The sequence below is a fragment of the Somniosus microcephalus genome, chromosome 13 (assembly GCF_052327205.1).
Source record: "Somniosus microcephalus isolate GS21.2 chromosome 13, FLI_Smic_1.0, whole genome shotgun sequence".
NCBI lineage: Eukaryota > Metazoa > Chordata > Chondrichthyes > Squaliformes > Somniosidae > Somniosus > Somniosus microcephalus.
This window is the reverse complement of record NC_140999.1, coordinates 152,143,901-152,165,121: the sequence shown is the minus strand read 5'-3', so window position 1 is coordinate 152,165,121 and position 21,221 is coordinate 152,143,901. Positions and strand designations below refer to the sequence as shown.

The 21,221-nt window shown below is 45.3% G+C and overlaps 1 protein-coding gene across 4 annotated transcripts in view; it reads right to left on the bottom strand.

Moving 5' to 3' along the window:
* jph2 (junctophilin 2) overlaps window positions 1–21,221 on the bottom strand; it is a 137,266-nt gene that overhangs the window by 11,307 nt on the left and 104,738 nt on the right. Inside the window, exon 5 of one of the 4 annotated variants that reach the window (XM_086005372.1) lies at window positions 14–106. The exons of the other annotated variants lie outside the window; for them this stretch is intronic. Within the exon in view, the coding sequence (XP_085861498.1) occupies window positions 26–106 (81 nt within the window). The 3' untranslated portion in view covers window positions 14–25. The remainder of the gene's footprint in view (window positions 1–13; window positions 107–21,221) is intronic. 4 annotated transcript variants of the gene reach the window in all.

Genomic DNA, 21,221 nt, shown 5'->3' with positions numbered 1-21,221 from the left:
ATTTGCTTCTTACCTCAGAAACAAGTTATGTGAGGAAATGCACAAACAAGACGGCTAGGCCAATGTTCAGTAGAATGACCATGGCAATCATAATGGTATTAGGTCCCTGGAATAAACATAAATCATTTGTCAACATCCTAGTTTTAGCACACAATAAAGACTACAGCTTCTAGATGGCAACATTCTTTTTCACTAATTATTTCAAACCAGTGCACATATTAAGTGTGTAATTTTTCCAATAATTTTTAGAATTGTACTTAACCAAAATGTTTATTTCCTATCAGCATGCATCTTGCCTTCTGTTGCCTAGGCCCTAAGCTCTGGAATTTCCTGCCTAAACCGCTTTGCCTCACTACCTCTCTTTCTTCCTTTAAGACACTCCTTAAAACCTACCTCTTTGACCAAGCTTTTGGTCACCTGCCCTAAATTATCCTTATGTGGATTGGTGTCAATTTTTTTGGTCTGAAAATACTCCTGTGCAGCGCCTTGGGACGTTTACTACGTTAAAGGCGCTATATAAATACACGTTGTTGTTGTAATGCGAAAAGCAATTCAGAAATCTGGAATGGATGTCTTCCATTTTATACATCCTCCTATAGGATTAGTAACAATCTGACACGCTTGCAATGACCTTTTCTGAGGCAGCAGATATATATCACATCACAGGCTTAATTTTTTTAAAGTGTTTTTTAAAATATTTTTCTAAAGTCCATGCACACTTTGTTCAGTAGAGATGAGAAGGATCCATTGCAATAACATTCTTAAAAGATTTTTAAACCACATATGATATCAGTTTTAGTGCTACAGTTCAAACAGCTTTCACCACCACAAGTTTAATAAATATCATGTACTTTCTAAAAATACCTATTGTAAGCACGGTTTGTGAAAATAATTCCATTGTCAACGTTGATGCCACTAAATATAACACTTTAAATTCTACTAATAGCATACATCCCCTATAGGATGAGGTTTATACAGATTGAGGTGAACCACCATTGACCAGGGCATGGCATATGTCCATGCTGTAATCAGGATGGTGGCAATGTAATCACATACTTTATGCTGCTCACCATGCCACGCATCATGAGCTCCTCTGTTCATCCAGAAAGGGCTCAAACCCGTGCTTGTCTAATGTCCAACTAGTGGCTATTCGTCTTGAGGAAAAGCTAGGTGGGGTATTTTTGAATTTGGAATAGCTCCAGAATAATTTGCCTGGCGATCAAAGCTTAGAAACAAGTCAACCCTCCATGCAGACTTGGTAATCTGACCTGGGCAAGTCCCCACAACAGCAAGACACTGTTGATTTATTAATGCGCGTTGGAGGGGTAGATCTGTCATCAGGGACTTGGATTCTTCCCAATTAGCTCCAGATAATTTATTACCAAAGCATTAATGGGTATTGTGGTCATAGCTAGAAACGACAACACAAAGCTTACCAGTGATCTAATCTGGTAGGCTGCGTGATTTGAGCAGGTTAAACTGCTGGTATGCAGTTTATTGAGCTACACTGTATATTGAGCAAACAGAAGCCCTATAAGTGGGGGTAGATTTGGGAAGGGAGGGGAGGTTTTATCCCTGCCTTTTGTGAGCAAGATTTATCATTGTTACAATCAACATTCTAGAGATGGAAATTCTACTCGGTATTCTTCTCTTTTTGTATTATTTGGAGAAATGGATGAAATGAAGGATGCAAATCAGTTTCTAGTGCATCAGAGAAGGAAACACGCCTTCACATGCTCCACTTCATGAGGGAGGCAGTGACAGAGCTATGGTTTAGCATCAGGACAGGAAAATCTACCCTTGGCACTTCTAACAAATTCTAAGTATCTCGTTGCAGCTGCAGCCAACTTTCCTTCCCCACTTCCTGGCATAAGACCTTACCCAAGGAGGGACCCACACTGTGGATGTAATAAACCACAATAATGAACTGGCTCACCAAATTCTGGCATTCCAAGGCATGGAAAGGTACAGCGCACATTGAATACACTGGGGTAGATTTTCCGAAAGCTGTCGGGAAGGAGGCGGGACTACAACTTTCGGGTTTTAGTCCCGCCTACATCGGCGTCCAGCCAATCTGCACGATTTTCCCTTGATTGACCCAGCGGGCTCAGCAGGCCAATTAAGGGCCACCTGGCAACAGGTGACGTCACAGACTTAAATTTCATCTGTCAAGAGGTCTTGGCAGATGAAATATCAGCGTTTCACAGCTGTTTGAAGCTGTCAAACACTGACAGTCTGACTTCTAACCTGAGTCCTTCTACACAGACTCAGTTAGAACTGTCACCGGCAATGAAAGCTGAAGGCTGTCACTTTTGACAGCTCGCAGCCATTTTGCTTTCAGTGCCGGCTGAGTGATGGACTCCCGACGCCTACAGGAAGAAAGGCTGTTAAGGTAAGTACAGGTAATTTAAACTTCTTTACACACTTTAGACACACCAAACACACTTGCCTTTGCACTCATGCACCCATCACTCACCTGAACACTGACATCGCGACCCCTCCAAGTTCTTCAACCCGACGGCCCGACTGCTCTAACCTGGCGTGGTTTGGAGCCGTCGGGAATCCCACACGACACCCCTCAAAATAGGGATTAGGCTAAAAACTGCCTGTTAATTGACACTAATCCCTTCCTGCCTCGGGTCGGCGGGTCCCAGTGCGGGGCAGGTACCCGCCTCCTCTGAAACTGGCATGGAGGTGGGTTTTGGGCGGGATGGTGTCGGAACCCCCGAAATCGGGATTTCCCCCCCCCCCCCCCCCCCCCAAACACACACACGCCTGAAACCCCGCCTGATGGCTCCAGGAAAATCTACCCCACTATGTCTGTCCAGCCCCCAGGAATATAGCCCCGAACGATATTAGTAAAAGATTGGCAGGAATAGATAGCGCGTCTTCACTTCTGTATTTTAAGGAACATATTTCAGGAAATCTCACAAGACTGTATTTGTGGACCTTGTTTAAGTATTTGTTAGTTCTTTATAAAGCCATTAATGAATTTTCAGAGTGTAACAGCATGCTTGAATGAGACTAAATAACATGGCATGCTGGGTGCAACTATAGCATTCCACTGACTTCAGTGACATATCCAGAACTGACTTAAATTAATTTATTTTTACAACAATGATGTCTAATAGAAATTGCTGACTAGCCACTGAGTGGCTATGGCAACACCTTTTTAGCCATATGCAGTAATATCAGTTATCACCCATGTTACACACCATTTTAATTAACAAACAATAAGCAGGAACTAATGAAGTAAAGCACACTAAATGATCAAAAAACACTCGTATTCTGCTTTTTATCTTACCAATTTACCAACAAATGCAGAGAAAGGTTGAAATATAATGCACACGGCAAGCATTGGGAGAAGGGGAAGTGCAACGAGACCTGGGTGTCCTTGTGCACCAGTCACTGAAGGTAAGCATGCAGGTGCAGCAGGCGGTGAAGAAGGCAAATGGTATGTTGGCCTTCATAGCGAAAGGGTTTGAGTACAGGAGCAAGGATGTCCTGCTGCAGTTGTACAGGGCCTTGGTGAGACCACATCTTGAGTACTGTGTGCAGTTTTGGTCGCCTTATCTGAGGAAGGATGTTCTTGCCATGGAAGGAGTTCAGCAAAGATTCACAAGGCTGATCCCTGGGATGGCAAGAATGACGTACGAGGAGAGATTGGGTCGATTGGGCTTATACTCGCTGGAGTTTAGAAGAATGAGAGGGGATCTCATCAAAACTTATAAAATTCTGACAGGTCTGGACAAACTAGATGCAGGTAGAATGTTGCCAATGGTCGGAGAGTCCAGAACCAGGGGTCATAGTCTAAGGATAAGGGGTAAGCCATTTAGGACAGAGATGAGGAAGAATTTCTTCACCCAGAGAGTGGTGAACCTGTGGAATTCTCTGCCACAGAAGGCAGTTGAGGCCAAGTCTTTAAATATATTCAAGAAGGAGGTGGATATATTTCTTAGAGCTAAAGGTATCAAGGGATATGGGGAGAAGGCAGGTATGGGGTACTGAGTTTGGATGATCAGCCATGATCTCATCGAATGGCGGAGCAGGCTCGAGGGGCCGAATGGCCTACTCCTGCTCCTATCTTCTATGTTTCTATGCAAATAGGAGTACTGAGATCATGTGACCAACGATGGTGTATATTACTCATTTTATTATTTACTAATCAAAAATGCAATTAGCCACACCTAAATTTCCAATTAGCCACATATGACTAGTGGCTAACATATTAGACAATACTGCCCTCTGAGCATTTACATTCTCATCAAAATAATGTTTAATTATATGTTTCCTTTTGATTTCTGCCTGAAATCATTTGTGTCACTTGTTTTTTATGTTGCCACCAATTGATCTCAAGGGATGATGATCCCATGTATTTTTTTAAACTGTATATCTTTCCTGCTATTCTCTTGCTTCTACTCTATTAATTTTGTAATATAAGTGCTCAAGAAACAATGAGCAGCCTTACCACAGCAATGGTCACATGGTTACCAGGGACTGATCAACAATTTCATCCGATTTATTATAATTGCTGAACACCCTCCTTCCAAATTATTTTCCATTTATGGCTTTGGCAACATATTTTTGAAGGCAAATTGCTATGTGATGTTACTTTGTCATTGAGTGTTATGGTAATATGACTACCAGGGATTAATGAGCATCAGGTACCACAGTCAAATGAAAAGATGAGATTCTTCAGTGAAAATGTTACGAAGGAACAATCACAGTGGTCAAAAACAATAACCAATGGCTACCATGGAAACAACAGCAACAACTTGTATTTATATAGTGCCTTTAACGTAGTAAAACATCCCAAAGCACTGCACAGGAGCAATGTAAGACAAAAAATTTGACACCGAGCCACATAAGAAGAAATTAGGGCAGGTGACCAAAAGCTTGATCAAAGAGGTAGGTTTTAAGGAGCGCCTCAAAAGGAGGAAAGAGAGGTAGTGAGGCAGAGAGGTTTAGGCAGGGAATTCCAGAGTTTAGGGCCTAGGCAACGGAAGGCACGGCCACCAATGGTTGAGCGATTATAATCAGGGATGCTGAAGAGGGCAGAATTAGAGGAGCGCAGATATCTCGGGGGGTTGTGGGGCTGAAGGAGATTACAGAGAAAGGGAGGGGCGGGGCCATTGAGGGATTTGAAAATGAGAATGTTGAAATCGAGGCGTTGCTTAACCGGGAGCCAATGTAGGTCAGCAAGCACAGGGGTGATGGGCGAACGGGACTTGGTGCAAGTTAGGACACGGGCAGCCGAGTTTTGGATGACCTCAAATTTACGTAGGGTAGAATGTGGGAGGCCAGACAGGAGTGCGTTGGAATAGTCAAGTCTAGAGGTAACAAAGGTATGGATGAATGCATGGATTGTTACCAAAAATAAGCAGATACCCACAGAATCCCAGTCTCAACCTTGGCGTGACTTTACCAGCATAGGTCCAGACCTTTCTCAGTCATATACCTGTAAGGTTAGTCGCATGATTAGTTGCAGGCAATAAGATTGCTAGAAAATGACATGAACACACTAAGTGATCACTATTGGCCAATGAAATTGCTTAAAAGCAACATTAAGAGTTGAAAGGTCACATGACCACTTCTGGATACTAAATTGCCAGATAGTGTTCTAAGAGGCCAGGTGATCACTATTGCTCAAAAGAAACATATGTATTTATTTACTTTTGAATCTCTCCACAAGCTGCCAGTATCCTTCTCCTGCTGTGGTTATATCACAAAACTAAGCAGAACTTCACCAAATAGTACGTTGGCGACAAAAAAGTGACAAGCGAGTTATGGTTTATCATACAAGTGGGTGTAAAAAATCATTCTTCATTGTCCTTGATACCATAGCCTTGTTTCATGAAACTTGTGTGGGCTATTTAATTATATATTATTTTGCTTTATTGTGGGTTATGAAGCATAGAGATTGATTTATTGTCCCCCATTATGTTCTGCAAACTGCCTTTACTCTCACTCCAGGCTCCTATATGGAAATGAATAAATAAGATGGATTTTAATATTGAATTCATAGGCTAGTTTCGGCCTTTCATAAATGAGTCACAGAGCTAATCGAAAATTAGTACCCTGACTCAGTAAGAGCAGAGAAAAAAAAATCACTTTTTCATAAATGATCATTGGATGTAGCCGAATAGAAAGATAAGCAGTACTTACTGCTTTATTTAAGAACAGTAGTTCAGCAATACCGCTGCTCAGATCTTGTCAATCTGGGCTAGATTCAAAACCCGTGTGACTCAGGCAAAAGCAGTCTTGTAACCCGTTGTGCAGTCTCTTTTTTTATTCGTTCATGGGATGTAGGCATCACTGGCAAGGCCAGCATTTATTGCCCATCCCTAATTGCCCTTGAGAAGGTGGTGGTGTGCCGCCTTCTTGAACTGCTGCAGTTTGTGTGGTGAAGGTACTCCCACAGTGCTGTTGGGGAGGGGGTTCCAGGATTTTGACCCAGCGACAATGAAGGAACGGCAATATACTTCTAAGTCAGGATGATGTGTGACTTGGAGGGGAACTTGAAGGTGGTGGTGTTCCCTTGCACCTGCTAACCTTGTCCTTCTAGGTGGTAGAGGTTGTGGGTTTGGCAGGTGCTGCCGAAGAAGCCTTGGCGAGTAGCTGCAGTGCATCTTGTAGATGGTACACTCTGCAGCCATGGTACACCGGTGGTGGAGGGAGTGAATGTTTAAGGTGGTGAATGAGGTGTCAATCAAGCGGGCTGCTTTGTCTTGGATGATGTCGAGCTTCTTGAGTGTTGTTGGAGCTGCACTAATCCAGGCAAGTATTCCATCACACCCCTGACTTGTGCCTTGTAGATGGTGGAAAGGATTTGGGGAGTCAGGAGGTGAGACACTCGCCACAGAATACATAGCCTCTGACCTGCTCTTGTTGCCACAGTATTTATGTAGCTGGTTCAGTTAAGTTTCTGGTCAGTGGTGGCACCCCCCCCAGGATATTGATGGTGGGGGATTCGGCGATGGTAATGCCGTTGAATGTTAAGGGGCCGTGGTTAGACGCTCGCTTGTTGGAGATAGTCACTGCCTGGCACTTGAGTGGCAGGTAACATTCACGCCACACATCAGTCCAAGCCTGAATGTCGTCCAGGTCTTGCTGCAGGCGGGCATGAACTGATTCATTACTTGAGGAGCTGTGAATGGCACTGAACACTGTGCAGTCACCAGCGAACATCCGCACTTCTGAACTTATGATGGAGGGAAGGTCATTGATGAAGCAGCTGAAGATGGTTGGGCCTAGGACACTGCCTTGAGGAACTCCTGCAGTGATGTCTGTTGTGTCGGTACCTTTTTACCTAGACACAATTAGAACTCGGAACCCAGAGATTCAAACATGAAGTGCTTTATTCAGGAAGGAAAGGAAGTTCTGGAGAGTTCCGAACAAAGAGCTAAACTTAACCAAGAGAACACCCAACCATTTATCTGCTGTGACAGCGCCACCACAGGTGGGAGGAGAACACACAATACATAACATATTCCTCCCCTCTTAAATGGAAGGTCCACATTATTCCTCAACAGGTAAGTTACTTTCAATGCACTCAACTAACCAAGGTAGAGGTAGACTGCCTCAAACCCTGACTTTACCCTGGGGTTTATTCTGCCCCAGTCTTGTGGGTAAGTCACTAAGCCTACAGATCCAAGCGTCTTGGAGGCCGCCGCTCTCTGACAGGATACCGGCGGTCATCGCTGGCTTCCACAGCAGTAGGTATTGACACAGGTCTGGATGGAGAAGGTGCCTGTGTCAGTCGAAAGTCAGGAGTTTGCACAGGTGGAACAATCTCTATGACTTCCTGTGTTGGAGAAGAGCACTGTGGCAAAGGATGCTGGTTTGCGGTATCATCCGGAAACAGTTCAGGCCAACCAGCCGTTGGAGCCTCTGTGGCTGTCTCTGCTCCTAGCAACAGTTGATCTGTGTGTCTTCTCCAGACGACGTCCTCAGCAGACTCAACCGTGTAAGACACAGGGCCCGTCTGCGCGATCACCATAGCAGGAACCCATTTCGGTCCAGTGTTGTAGTTTCGAGCTAGGACGTGCTCTCCAGGGTGAAACCGTCTCTCCTTGGCTCTTTTCTCTCTCTTTTCAACTTGAGCTTGTTGTTGACAATGGACAACCTGTTCTGCCCTTGGAGGTTTGAGTAAGTCAAAACTTGTCCGCAACTGCCTCTTCATCATGAGCGAAGCGGGGGAAGTTTTGGTTGTGGCATGCGGCTCGTTTCTGTAGGACAACAGGAAGCTGTTCAGACGTTGGTGGATTGAGCCCTGACCTTGCGATGCCTTCAAGGCGTGCTTCAAAGTTTGCACGAACCTTTCTGCCAGGCCGTTAGTAGAGGGATGATAGGGTGCAGACCTGATGTGTTGGACACCATTCACATGCAGGAAGGTTGCAAACTCCTGTGATACAAATTGTGGACCGTTGTCACTTACGAGTTGTTCCGGTGAGCCATAATGGCTAAGCATCTCACCAAGTTTCTGAATTGTTTTCTCTGCCGTGGTAGACCTCATCACAGCGGCCTCCGGCCACTTGCTACGAGCGTCCACAACCACCATAAACATCTTCTCTTCGAAAGGACCGGCGAAGTCCACATGTACTCGCTGCCACACTTCTGCAGGCCAATCCCAGGGGTGTAGGGTTGCCAGCTGTGGAACATTCCGGACCCTTTGACATGGGGAACATGTTTTGGCTTTCTCCTCAATACTTCCATCAAGACCTGGCCACCAGAAGTAGCTTCTTGCCATTTCCTTCATCCGAACCATCCCACTGTGGCCTGTATGAAGTTGTTGCAGTATAGGTTCCCTCAGAGGTGGCGGAATGATGACACGGCGTCCCCAAAGAAGACAACCTGCCTGGACGGAGAGCTCATTTCTTTTTGAAACGTAAGGTTTCAAACTAGGAGAATCTCCTATAGCTCTCCCTCAAATGACATCGTCCATTACCTCAGACAGGACTGGATCGTTGCGGGTGTACCTTCGCACCTGAACTGCTGTGACAGGTGCTCCCTCCACTTGTCTAAAGTAGATGATGTCTATCTGACGAGGCTCTGGGGGAGTAACAGGCAAGGGTAGCCTCGAGAGACCGTCTGCGTTGCCGTGCAAGTCTGATTTGCAATATTTGATGTCGTATGTGTGTCCTGACAACAGTAAAGCCCACCTTTGCATCCTGCTTGCAGCGAGAGACGGAATTCCGGTGTGGGGCCCAAAGATTGAAGTCAATGGACGGTGGTCCGTCAGGAGTGTAAACCTTCTCCCAAACAGGTACTGATGAAATTTTCGAATTCCAAAAACGATTCCAAAGGCCTCGCGCTCAATCTGTGCATAGTTACTCTCGGCCTTGTTCAAGGTGCGTGATGCGAAGGCTATAGGTTTCTCTTCACCAGAAGGCATGATGTGGGACATAACTGCTCCCACACCATATGGTGACGCATCACATGCTAGCTGCACGGGTAGCTTTGGGTCGAAGTGTGTCAGGACCTCCGATTTCAGCAATGCTTTCTTTGCTTGGGCGAAAGCTTCGTTGCACAGTTCAGTCCATTTCCATGTTGTGCCTTGACATAGCAACTGACGTAACGGCTTCAGCAATGTTGCTAAGTCTGGAATAAACTTCCCATAGTAGTTAAGTAGCCCCAGAAATGAACGTAACTGGCTCACATTCTGGGGTGCTGGGGCCTCCACGATCGCCTTGACCTTTGACGGCGCCTTATGCAGGCCAATAGCGTCAATCACATGCCCGAGGTGCTCAACTGAAGACTGGAAGAATTCACATTTGTCTTTACGAACTCCGAGTCCGTACTCTTTCAGTCGTTGTAGTGTCGCATCCAAGTTCAGAAGATGATCCTCCTCATTTGTCCCAGTGAGAAGGATGTTGTCCAGGTAGCACTGGACTCCTGGCAGTCCACTCAAAATCTGATCCATTGCCCTTTGGAATAGAGCAGGGGCCGACATAATTCCAAACGGAAGGCGGCAGTACCTGTATAGCCCCTTGTGTGTCACAATTGTCAGCAGCTCCTTTGATTTGTCATCCACATGCATTTGTAGATAAGCCTGGCATAAGTCTATTTTGCTGAACTTTTGCCCTCCGGCCAGGCCCGTAAAAAGATCAATGAGGGGAAGAGGGTACTGTTCCGCAGACAGCACCGGGTTAACAGTCACTTTAAAATCCCCGCAGATTCAAACAGATCCATCCTTTTTCAGGATGGGAACAATGGGTGTGGCCCATTTGCTCACGCTCACAGGCTCCAGGACTCCATTCTCGACTAAGGCCTCCAAGTTAGCCTCAACTTTTGGCCTAATTGCATAGGGTACAGGTCGGGCTTTATGAAACTTTGGCTTGCTGTCAGGTTTAATGTCCAGTCTCACGCTGATCTTTTTCATGCTCCCAAGTTCCCCATTGAAGAGTTCTGCATGTTTGTTTAGCACTGCAATCAGACCTGACTCCCCTTTTGACATCATGCGGACTGCAGGCCAGTCCAGCGTGATTTTCTCTAGCCACGCACGTCCCAGTAGCGATGGGTAATTTCCCTTTACCACATATAGTGGCAGTTTCGCAGTCTGTCCGTTCAATTTAACTGTCACCTCAATGGCGCCTCTCATGGCCACAGGTTCACCGGTATACGTCTTTAGCACAATGTTTGTTGGCTGAAGGGTAAGATGCTTTAGCATTTTGTTGTAGACAGTGTCTGAAACAAGGGACACAGCCGTGCCTGTGTCCACCTTCATCCGCACTGATTGTCCCTCCACCAGTGGCGACACCCAGTAGCCATTTGAACCACCTGCAACCATCAGTATGTGCACCTCTTCCTCCTCAGAGGTGTTGCTCCCCTCTGTTTTGCTTGTTCCATCATACTGCACTGAATGAACACTCTTTTTCCTCTCTTGTCCAAATACAGACATTTTGCTTTCATGCTTCCCAGCTCTGTCTGTTCTTTTGTAACCTCTACAGGTGCGTTCAATGTGACCCTTTTTGCCACAATTTCGACATTCCAGCTCCGTACACCAGCAGTCATTAGCGTGATGGCCCGTTTTCCCACAACGGTAAGATGTGCCGTTCCGTGCACCTTTAGGCTCAGACGACACCTTGTGGACTCTCCCTGTTGAACTCAACTGGTGAGCCTCCTTTTCCGCCATCTCCATGGAGACACTAACTTCAATGGCCTTTTCAAGAGTAAGGTTGTCCTCAGTAAGAAGGCGCTTCTGTGTGGCTGCACTTTGCAGACCACACACATGTCTGTCTCTAATGGGGTCATTCAGCACCTCCTTGAACTCGCAGTGTTCTGACAACCTTGTTAAAGCAGCAATAAACATCGTCACTGATTCCCCCTCCTCTTGATTCCGTTTGTGAAATCTAAATCTCTCAGCAATAACCAGAGGTTTTGGTGAAAAATGTACTCCAAGAATTTCCACTAGTTGCTTATATGTTTTAGTTCCTGGCTTATCTGGCTGCACAAAGCTGCGAAGTAAATTGAATGTCTTCGGCCCCATTACACTCAAAGGTACGCACGACCTTTTCGTTTGCCACCGCATTCGCCAATACAAAATAGTCAAAACGTTCCGTATAAGCGCTCCATTGCTCCACATTTTCATCAAAATCACCGATGTTTCCTAATATAGTAGCCATCTCACGTTTCAAATTAAAATTTGTTTACTCACTGCACCCGTAACGTTAATGTGATGCTGCAATCTCTGTTCCGAGTGTTTTGTAGTCGCAAACAAGAAAGTTCCCACAACGCAGATTCATCCGATCCTCGTCGCCACTTTGTTGTGTCGGTACCTTTCTACCTAGACACAATTAGAACTCAGAACCCAGTGATTCAAACATGAAGTGCTTTATTCAGGAAGGAAAGGAAGTTCTGGAGAGTTCCAAACAAAGAGAGCTAAACTTAACCAAGAGAACACCCAACCATTTATCTGCTGTGACAGCACCACCACAGGTGGGAGGAGAACACACAATACATAACAATGTCCCAGGGCTGCGATGATTGACCTCCAACAAGTCATCTTCCTTTGTGCTAGGTATGACTCCAGCCATTGGAGAGTTTCCCCCCCACCCCCCCGCCCGATTCCCATTGACTTCAGTTTTACTAGGGCTCTTTGATGCCACACTCGGTCAAATGCTGCCTTGATGTCAAGGGCAATCACTTTCTCCTCACCTCTGGAATTCAGCTCTTTTTCCATGTGTGGACCAAGGCTGCAATGAGGTCTGGAGTCAAGTGGTCCTGGCAGAACCCAAACTGGGCATCAGTGAGCAAGTGCTGCTTGATAGCACTGTCGACGACACCTTCCATCACTTTGCTGATGATTGAGAGTTGACTGATAGGGCGGTAATTGGCCGGATTGGATTTGTCCTGCTTTTTGTGGACAGGACATACCTGGGCAGTTTTCCACATTGTCGGGTAGATGCCAGTGTTATAGCTTTACCGAACAGGTTGGCTAGAGGCACGGCTAGTTCTGGATCACAAGTCCTCAACATGACAGCCAGGATGTTGTCGGGGCCCACAGCCTTTGCTGTATGCAGTGCGCTCAGCAGTTTCTTGATATCACGTGGAGTGAATCGAATTGGCTGAAGACTGGCTTCTGTGGTGGTGGGGACCTCCGGAGGAGGCCGATATGAATCATCCACTCGACACTTCCGGCTGAAGATGGTTGCAAACGCTTCAGCTTTGTCTTTTGCACTCACGTGGTGGGCTCCATCATCATTGAGGATGGGGATATTCATATATTCATGGAGCCTCCTCCTCCCGTTAGTTATTTAATGGTCCACCACCCTTCACGACTGGATGTGGCAGGTCTGCAGAGATTTGATCTGATCCGTTGATTGTGGGATTGCTTGGCTCTGTCTATAGCATGCTGCTTCCGCTTTTTAGCATGCATATATTACTGTGTTGCAGCTGCCCCAGGTTGGCACCGCATTTTTAAGTATGCCTGGTGCTGCTCCTGGCATGCTCTTCTACACTCCTTATTGAACCAGGGTTGGTCCCCTGGCTTGATGGTAATGGTAGAGTGAGGGATATGCCGGGCCATGAGGTTACAGATTGTGGTGGAATACAATTCTGCTGCTGCTGGCCCACAGCTCCTCATGGATGCCCAGTTTTGAGCTGCTAGATCTGTTCTGAATCTATCCCATTTAGCACGGTCGTAGTGCCACATAACACGATGGAGGGTGTCCTCAGTGTGAAGATGGAACTTTGTCTCCACAATTACTTTTATTTTAAAACAGGCTTTTATGAAAACTTAGCACTTCATGACTGCTGGAAAGTGTCTGACTATGCAGCAGAATGTCTGCAACTTTAGAATAACAAGTTGCATTTACTGTATATAGAAAAATGTCTGAATGTACTTCACAGAAGTGTAATTAAAAAAAAAAAAGGCTACTAAGCCAAAGAATGATCTATTAGAAGAGGTGATCATATGCTTGGTCAACCACGTGGGTTTTAAGGAGGATGTTAAAGGAGGAAAGGGAGGTGGAGACGTGGAGGGGTTTAGGGACAAAATTCCAGAGTGCGGGGTTTACGCAGCTGAAGGCACAGCCACCAATGGTTGGATGAAGGCAGGGAGGGATGCACAAGAGGTCAGAGGTGAAGGAATGGAGAGCTCTGGGAGGATGTTACAGAGATAGGAAGGAGTGAGTCCAAGAAGGGATTTAAATATTAGGATGAGAATTTTAAATTGGAGATGTTGGAGGACTGGGAGCCAATGTAGGTCAGCAAGGACAGGGGTGATGGGTGAGTGGGACATAGTGCAGTATAGGATATGGGCTGTAGAGGTTTGGATGAGTGAAGTTTATGGAAGGTAGAGCATGGGAGGCTAGCCACGAGAGCATTGGAATATTCAAGCCTGGAGGTGACAAATGCATGGATGAGAGTTTCAGCAGCAGACAGGCTGAGGCCTGTCGCACCTTCTCATGCAGCTCGTCCATTTGAAGAAATGAATCTCAGTCCACTTTCCTCACCAGCACCAGCCCGAAGCCAAGTCCTGGGAGGAGGGGTGTGGAGTGGCAATGGGGAGGGGTATAAGGTGCGAGTTGGGTAGGATTGATTGGGGAATGTCACTCAAAGGGTTGACGGTGGATGGGGAATTGCAAACATTCAAAGATCACATGGATGAACTACAGAAGTTGTTTGTCCCAGTTTGGCATAAAAATAAAACAAAAAAGGTGACTCAACCGTGGCTCACAAGGGAAATTAGGGATAGCATAAGATCCAAGGAGAGGACATATAAATTGGCCAGAAAAAGCAGTAAACCTGAGGATTGGGAGCAGTTTAGGATCCAACAAAGGAGGACAAAGGGATTAATTAAGAGGGGGAAAATAGAGTATGAGAGTAAGCTGGCAGGGAACATAAAAACTGACTGTAAAAGCTTTTATAGATATGTGAAGAGAAAAAGATTGGTGAAGTCAAGCGTAGGTCCCTTGCAGTCAGAATCAGGGGAATTTATAATGGGGAACAAAGAAATGGCAGACCAATTAAATACATACTTTGGTTCTGTCTTCACAAAGGAGGACACAAATAACCTCCCAAAGATGTCGGGGAACATAGGGTCTAATGAAAGGGAGGAACTGATAGAAATCAGTATTTGTAGGGAAATGGTGTTAGGGAAATTGATGGGATTGAGGGCCGATAAATCCCCAGGGCCTGATAATCTACATCCTAGGGTACTTAAGGAAGTGGCCCTAGAAATAGTAGATGCATTGCTGGTCATCTTCCAAAATTCGATAGACTCTGGAACAGTACCCATGGATTGGCGGGTAGCTAATGTTACCCCACTGTTCAAAAAGGGTGGTAGAGAGAAAACGGGGAATTACAGACCGGTAAGCCTGACATCGGTAGTGGGGAAAATGCTAGAGTCCATTATAAAGGATGTAATAGCAGAGCACTTGGAAAAAAGTGACCGGATCGGATAAAGTCAACATGGCTTCACAAAAGGTAAATCGTGCTTGACTAATCTACTAGAAATTTTTTGAGGATGTAACTGGTAAAATAGATAAGGGAGAACCAGTGGTTGTTGTGTATTTGGATTTTCAAAAGGCTTTCGATAAGGTCCCGCATAAGAGATTAGCATGTAAAATTAAGGCACATGGGATTGGGGCAAGGTATTGACTTGGATAGAGAACTGGTTGGCAGACAGAAAGCAAAGAGTTGGAATAAACGGCTCTTTTTCCGAGTGGCAGGCAGTGACTAGTGGGGTACCGCAGGGATCGGTCCTTGGACCCCAGCTATTCACAATATATATTAATGATCTGGACGAGGGAACTAGATGTAATATCTCCAAGTTTGCAGACAACACAAAGCTGGGTGGATGTGTGTGCTGTGAGGAGGATGCCGAGAAACTCCAGTATGATTTGGACAGGTTGGGTGATTGGGCAGAAGCATGGCAGATGCAATATAACGTGGATAAATGGGAGGTCATCCACTTTGGTGTCAAAAGCAGGAAGGCAGATTATTATCTAAATGGCAATAGATTGGGAGAAGGGGAAGTGAAACGAGACCTGGGCGTCCTTGTGCACCAGTCATTGAAAGTAAGCATGCAGGTGCAGCAGGCGGTTAAGAAGGCAAATGGTATGTTGGCCTTCATAGCAAGAGGGTTTGAGTACAGGAACAAGGATGTCTTGCTGCAGTTGTACAGGGCCTTGGTGAGGCCACATCTTGAGTATTGTGTGCAGTTTTGGTCGCCTTATCTGAGGAAGGATGTTCTTGCCATGGAAGGAGTGCAGCAAAGATTCACCAGGCTGATACCTGGGATGGCAGGAATGACGTACGAGGAGAGATTGGGTCGATTGGGCTTGTACTCGCTGGAGTTTAGAAGAATGAGAGGATCTCATCGAAACTTATAAAATTCTAACAGGACTAGACAGACTAGATGCTGGAAGGATGTTCCCGATGGTCAGGGAGTCCAGAACCAGGGGTCACAGTCTAAGGATAAGGGGTAAGCCATTTAGGACAGAGATGAGGAGGAATTTCTTCACCCAGAGAGTGGTGAACCTGTGGAATTCTCTACCACAGAAGGCAGTTGAGGCCAATTCATTAAATATATTCAAGAAGGAGTTGGATATATTTCTTAAGGCTAAAGGGATCAAGGGATATGGAGAGAAGGCAGGAACAGGGTACTGAATTTGGATGATCAGCCATGATCTCATTGAATGGCGGAGCAGGCTCGAGGGGCCGAATGGCCTACTCCTGCTCCTATCTTCTATGTTTCTATGTGTGATTGGGATATTGTGTAATTGAACTATTGTGGAGTCGGGGGAGCACTCTTGCTCCTCTCCTGGCTCCACCACAAAGTTTTTAAAACATTTTTGCCTTTTGGTGGCAACCGCCCAGCGATTGCTTAAGAATCCCGAATGGAGTAGGCCTGACTCCTGCTCTGTGATGTTGAATTTTGGCAAGGAGATCTAAAATAAGCCTTATTCCCTTAATTTAGATACGCAAGGGAAATTGGTCCGAAACAGGCGCAATGAGATCCAATTTCTACCCCAGTATCCAGCACCGCTTCCTTACTCGTTGGGCTGGAAACATCAATAAAGTCCTCCTGTACAGATTTCAGGAATTCCTCCCCCTCCTTGCCCTTTACGTTGTTTTTCCCCCAGTCTATATTCGGAAATACAAATAAGGTGTTATATAAATACAAGTTCTTACTGCTTTACCCTTTTGCTAATTTCTCCATAAAACTTAACACCCACACAGCCCCACATCTCTTATTTAACCTCTTTCATGCCTCTTGCCACACGCTCCTTAACTGCCACTCCTTACCCTCATCTCTTTGCAGGAGAAATTGGTGTACAATGCCTACCAAAAGCTGGCCACTAGAGCGGACCTTGCTACCTTTAAAACCCCCATCCTCTTCAAGTACAAGGTCAGGCACTCAGCTCTTGCTATGAGGTTGGTGGCATCAGGTTGAGCCTCGGCTGAGCACCTGTAGTATTGTCCTGGCATCTCTATGAAGCATCACACAGACAGAACCTTCCACGGCCTTCTCTGTCTCTTTAGTCCAAAGAGGTGATGCTCACTGATTCTTGCCTTCCACCCTCTTTTCCTGCAGATCTGCCACAGCAATCGGTGGCACAGGAAGATGATGATTACGCTGAAGGGGATGATGGCCAAGCTACCCTGGATTCACAGCTGCATGATACTGCCATCTCTCAGGACAGCAGCACATGCCAGGCCTCCAGCTGCCCCCCTCAGAGCACCATGCCAGTGGAACATGGGAGGTGAAACTAAACTGCCCAGGAGCACTCGCCAGAGATGCAGCTAGCTGCCATGGAATGAGGGCCAACTCAATCCCATGAACTTTTGTGCAGCATGAAGAGCCAACCATTTTCTGCAATCCTGGCCCCCAGGTGGCACCTAGAGGGGATAAGCAACAAATGGCAGCCTCGCCAGTGACGCCTACATTCCGAGAATACATTTTTAAATGTTCAAAAATTCCCACAAAACTGAAGAGAAATATATCATTGTATAAAAAAGTACGAATGTATATATCGAAAGGAAACAAAAGGTTAGGAATTAAATGGAATGTTGGGGGAACTAATGTATTTCTAAGACATTCAAGTTATATGGGGGGTTGGGAGGGAAGAATAGCCACCATACTGAAATTATAAACACATTCCTTATAAACCCATTCATGATTTCATTACACATAAAAGCTGATTTTCTAAAAGCACATTCGCAGTTTTTCCAAAATGCAATTGTGGTTTAGACATTCAGTCCTATAGAGCAGAGAAAACGTCCCCTATGGTTTTTCAACTTGTGAACTAAGTAGGAAAAGTCAAGTTATACCACCTTTTTCATGTTATCAGGAATTAAATGAAACATAGTAGGGGGTTGCACTGAATATCTCCCAACTACTCTATCAATGTTTATATGTTATCTGATCAGCTGTTCCCTTACCCGTAAATACAGCAGACATGTTTACCTGCATTATAATTTTAAACAATCTTGCCTTTCCTCAAAGATAATTTACTTGCAAACATTTTAGTTGTACATTAGATACCATATAGTCATTGATGGAGCAGAACACCTTGCAGTTAATACACAGCTATACTTTTATATGACACCTTGAGGAAATGGGCTGGTCCACAGAATTTCACATTCTCTGTTGCTTCTGATGGTTGTTGCAGCTGTGGTTAATGCATTAGTTATCCTACTTTACAGAGCTTCAGTCACATCTCTGATGCAACAGTTGACTGCGTAGCAACCTACTATATGTAAGGTTTGCACATGGAAGAACCAGAAAAAAATGGAAGACTATGTTGACTTTTATTTATGCTGATGGAACAGTCTTGGTGCTAGGCTGTCCAGTAGGCCTGGTTGCAACATATTGCAGAGCTCATTCACAACATCTTTAAGTCACTCGGAGCCTATTTAAGCACTACTCCTCTGTGAATTCAAGGAAACTGTATCTTCAAAGTACCAATAGAGAGGTATAGATACATAGATACATACATAGAGATAGGAACAGGAGTAGGCCATTCGGCCCTTCGAGCCTGCTCCGCCATTCAATGAGATCATGGCTGATCTTCGTCTGAGATCATAGCTGATCTTACCAGTTCAGTACCCCGTCCCCGCCTTTTCTCCGTAACCCTTAATCCCCTTAGCCTTCAGAAATATATCCAATTCTCTCTTGAAAATATTTATTGAATTAGCCTTCACAGCCCTCTGTGGCAGGGAATTCCACAGGCTCACCACTCTTTGAGTGAAGAAATTCTTCCTCATCTCTGTTTTAAATGATTTGCCCGCTATTTTTAGACTATGGCCCCTGGTTCTGTGCTCCCCGGCCATTGGAAACATTCTCTCTGAATTCAGCCTGTCCAGGCCTGCCATAATTTTATATGTTTCGATGAGATCCCCTCTCAATCTTCTAAACTCCAGTGAGTACAAGCCCAAACTATTTAATCTCTCTTCGTAGGTCATTCCCGCCATTCCAGGTATCAGCCTGGTGAATCGCCGTTGCACTCTTTCCATGGCAAGAACATCCTTCCGCAGATGGGGCGACCAAAACTGTACACAATACTCCAGATGCGGTCTCACCAGCACCTTGTACAGCTGTAGTAAGGTATCCCTATTCCTATACTCGAACCCCCTTGATATGAAGGCCAACATACCATTTGCCTTCTTAATCGCCTGTTGCACCTGCATGCTCTCCTTCAGTGACTGGTGCACAAGAACACCCAGGTCCCTCTGCACTTCCCCATCTCCCAATCTATTGCCATTTAGATAATAATCTACCCTCCTGTTTTTACCCCCAAAGTGGATAACCTCGCATTTATCCACATTATAGTGCATCTGCCACGTATCCGCCCATTCCCCCAACCTGTCCAAATCGCACTGTAGCCTCCTGACATCCTCATCAGAGCCCACCCCTCCTCCTAGTTTAGTGTCGTCAGCGAATTTGGAAATATTGCATCCAATTCCCTGATCCAGATCATTTATATATATTGTGAACAGCTGGGGTCCCAGGACAGATCCTTGCGGCACCCCGCTGGTCACTGCCTGCCACTCCGAAAATGAGCCGTTTATTCCAACTCTCTGTTTTCTATCCGCCAGCCAGTTCTCTATCCACGTTAATACTTTGCCCCCAATCCCATGAGCCTTAATTTTGCATGATAATCTTTTGTGTGGAACCTTATCGAAGGCTTTCTGGAAGTCAAGGTACACCACATCCACTGGCTCTCCCCCATCTATTCTACCAGTTACCTCCTCAAAAAATTCCAGCAGATTAGTCAAACACGATTTACCCTTTGTAAATCCATGTTGACTCTGTCCGATCCTTTCCCCATTTGTCAAGTGCTCCGCTATTTTATCCTTAATAATGGACTCTAGCATTTTGCCCACAACCGATGTAAGGCTTACTGGTCTATAATTCCCTGCTTTCTCTCTACCCCCCTTTTTAAATATTGGGGTAACATTAGCTACCCTCCAATCCACGGGTACTGTTCCCGAGTCAATGGAGTTCCGGAAGATGATCCTTAGAGCATCTGTTATCTCCAGGGCCACCTCCTTAAGTACCCTAGGATGTAGTTTATCAGGCCCCGGGGATTTGTCGGCCTTCAGTCCCCTCAACTTACCCAACACCATATCCCTAGAGATACTAATTTCTGTCAGCTCCTCCCTCTCATTAGTCCCTATATTTGCCGATATTCCTGGGAGGTTATTTGTGTCCTCCTTTGTGAATACAGAACCAAAGTATGAGTTTAATTGGTCTGCCATTTCCTTATTCTCCATTATATATTCTCCCGAATCGGACTGCAAGGGACCGACTTGGGATTTTACCAGTCTTTTCCTCCTGATATACCGATAAAAGCTTTTGCAGTCTGTCTTTATGTTTGCTGCAAGTTTACTTTCGTATTCTATTTTCCCCTTCCTGATTAATCCCTTTGTCCTCTTTTGCTGTATCCTGTACTGCCCCCAATCTTCCGGTCTGGTGCTTTTTTTTGCCAGTTGATATGCCCTTTTTTTTGATTTTATGCTGTCCCTAATTTCCCTCGTTATCCACGGTTGAGTCACCTTTTTAGGTTTATTTTTATGCCAAACCGGTATAAACATGTTCTGGAATTCTTCCATTCTATCTTTGAATGCTTGCCATTGTCTATCCACTGTCAATCCCCCCAGAAACACCACCTAATCAATCTTACCCAATTCCCGTCTCATACCCTCGTAATTCCCTTTATTTAAGTTCTGGACCTTAGTCTCTGATTCAATTTCCTCACTCTCCATCTCGACTGAGAGCTCAATCATATTATGATCGCTCTGACCCAAGGGGCCTCGTACAAGAAGATTGCTGATAAGTCCCTTCTCATTGCACAATACCCAGTCTAAAATGGCCTGATCTCGAGTCGGCTCCTCGACATATTGGTCCAGATAACCGTCCCGAAAACATTCCAGGAATTCCTCCTCCTCAGAATTTTTACTAATTTGGGTAGTCCAATCAATATGTAAATTAAAGTCACCCATGATGACAGCTGTGCTCTTATCGCACGCTTCTCTAATTTCCCTTTTTATGCCTTCCCTCACCTCCATATTACTATTTGGAGGCCTATATATCACACCCACTAACGTTTTCCTCCCCTTGCTATTTCTCATTTCTACCCATACAGATTCCGTTTCATCCGAGTTAATATCCTTCCTTTCCATTGCATTAATCCCCTCCTTTACCAGCAATGCTACCCCACCTCCCCTACCTTTTTGCCGATCCTTCCTAAATATTGTATATCCCTGGATGT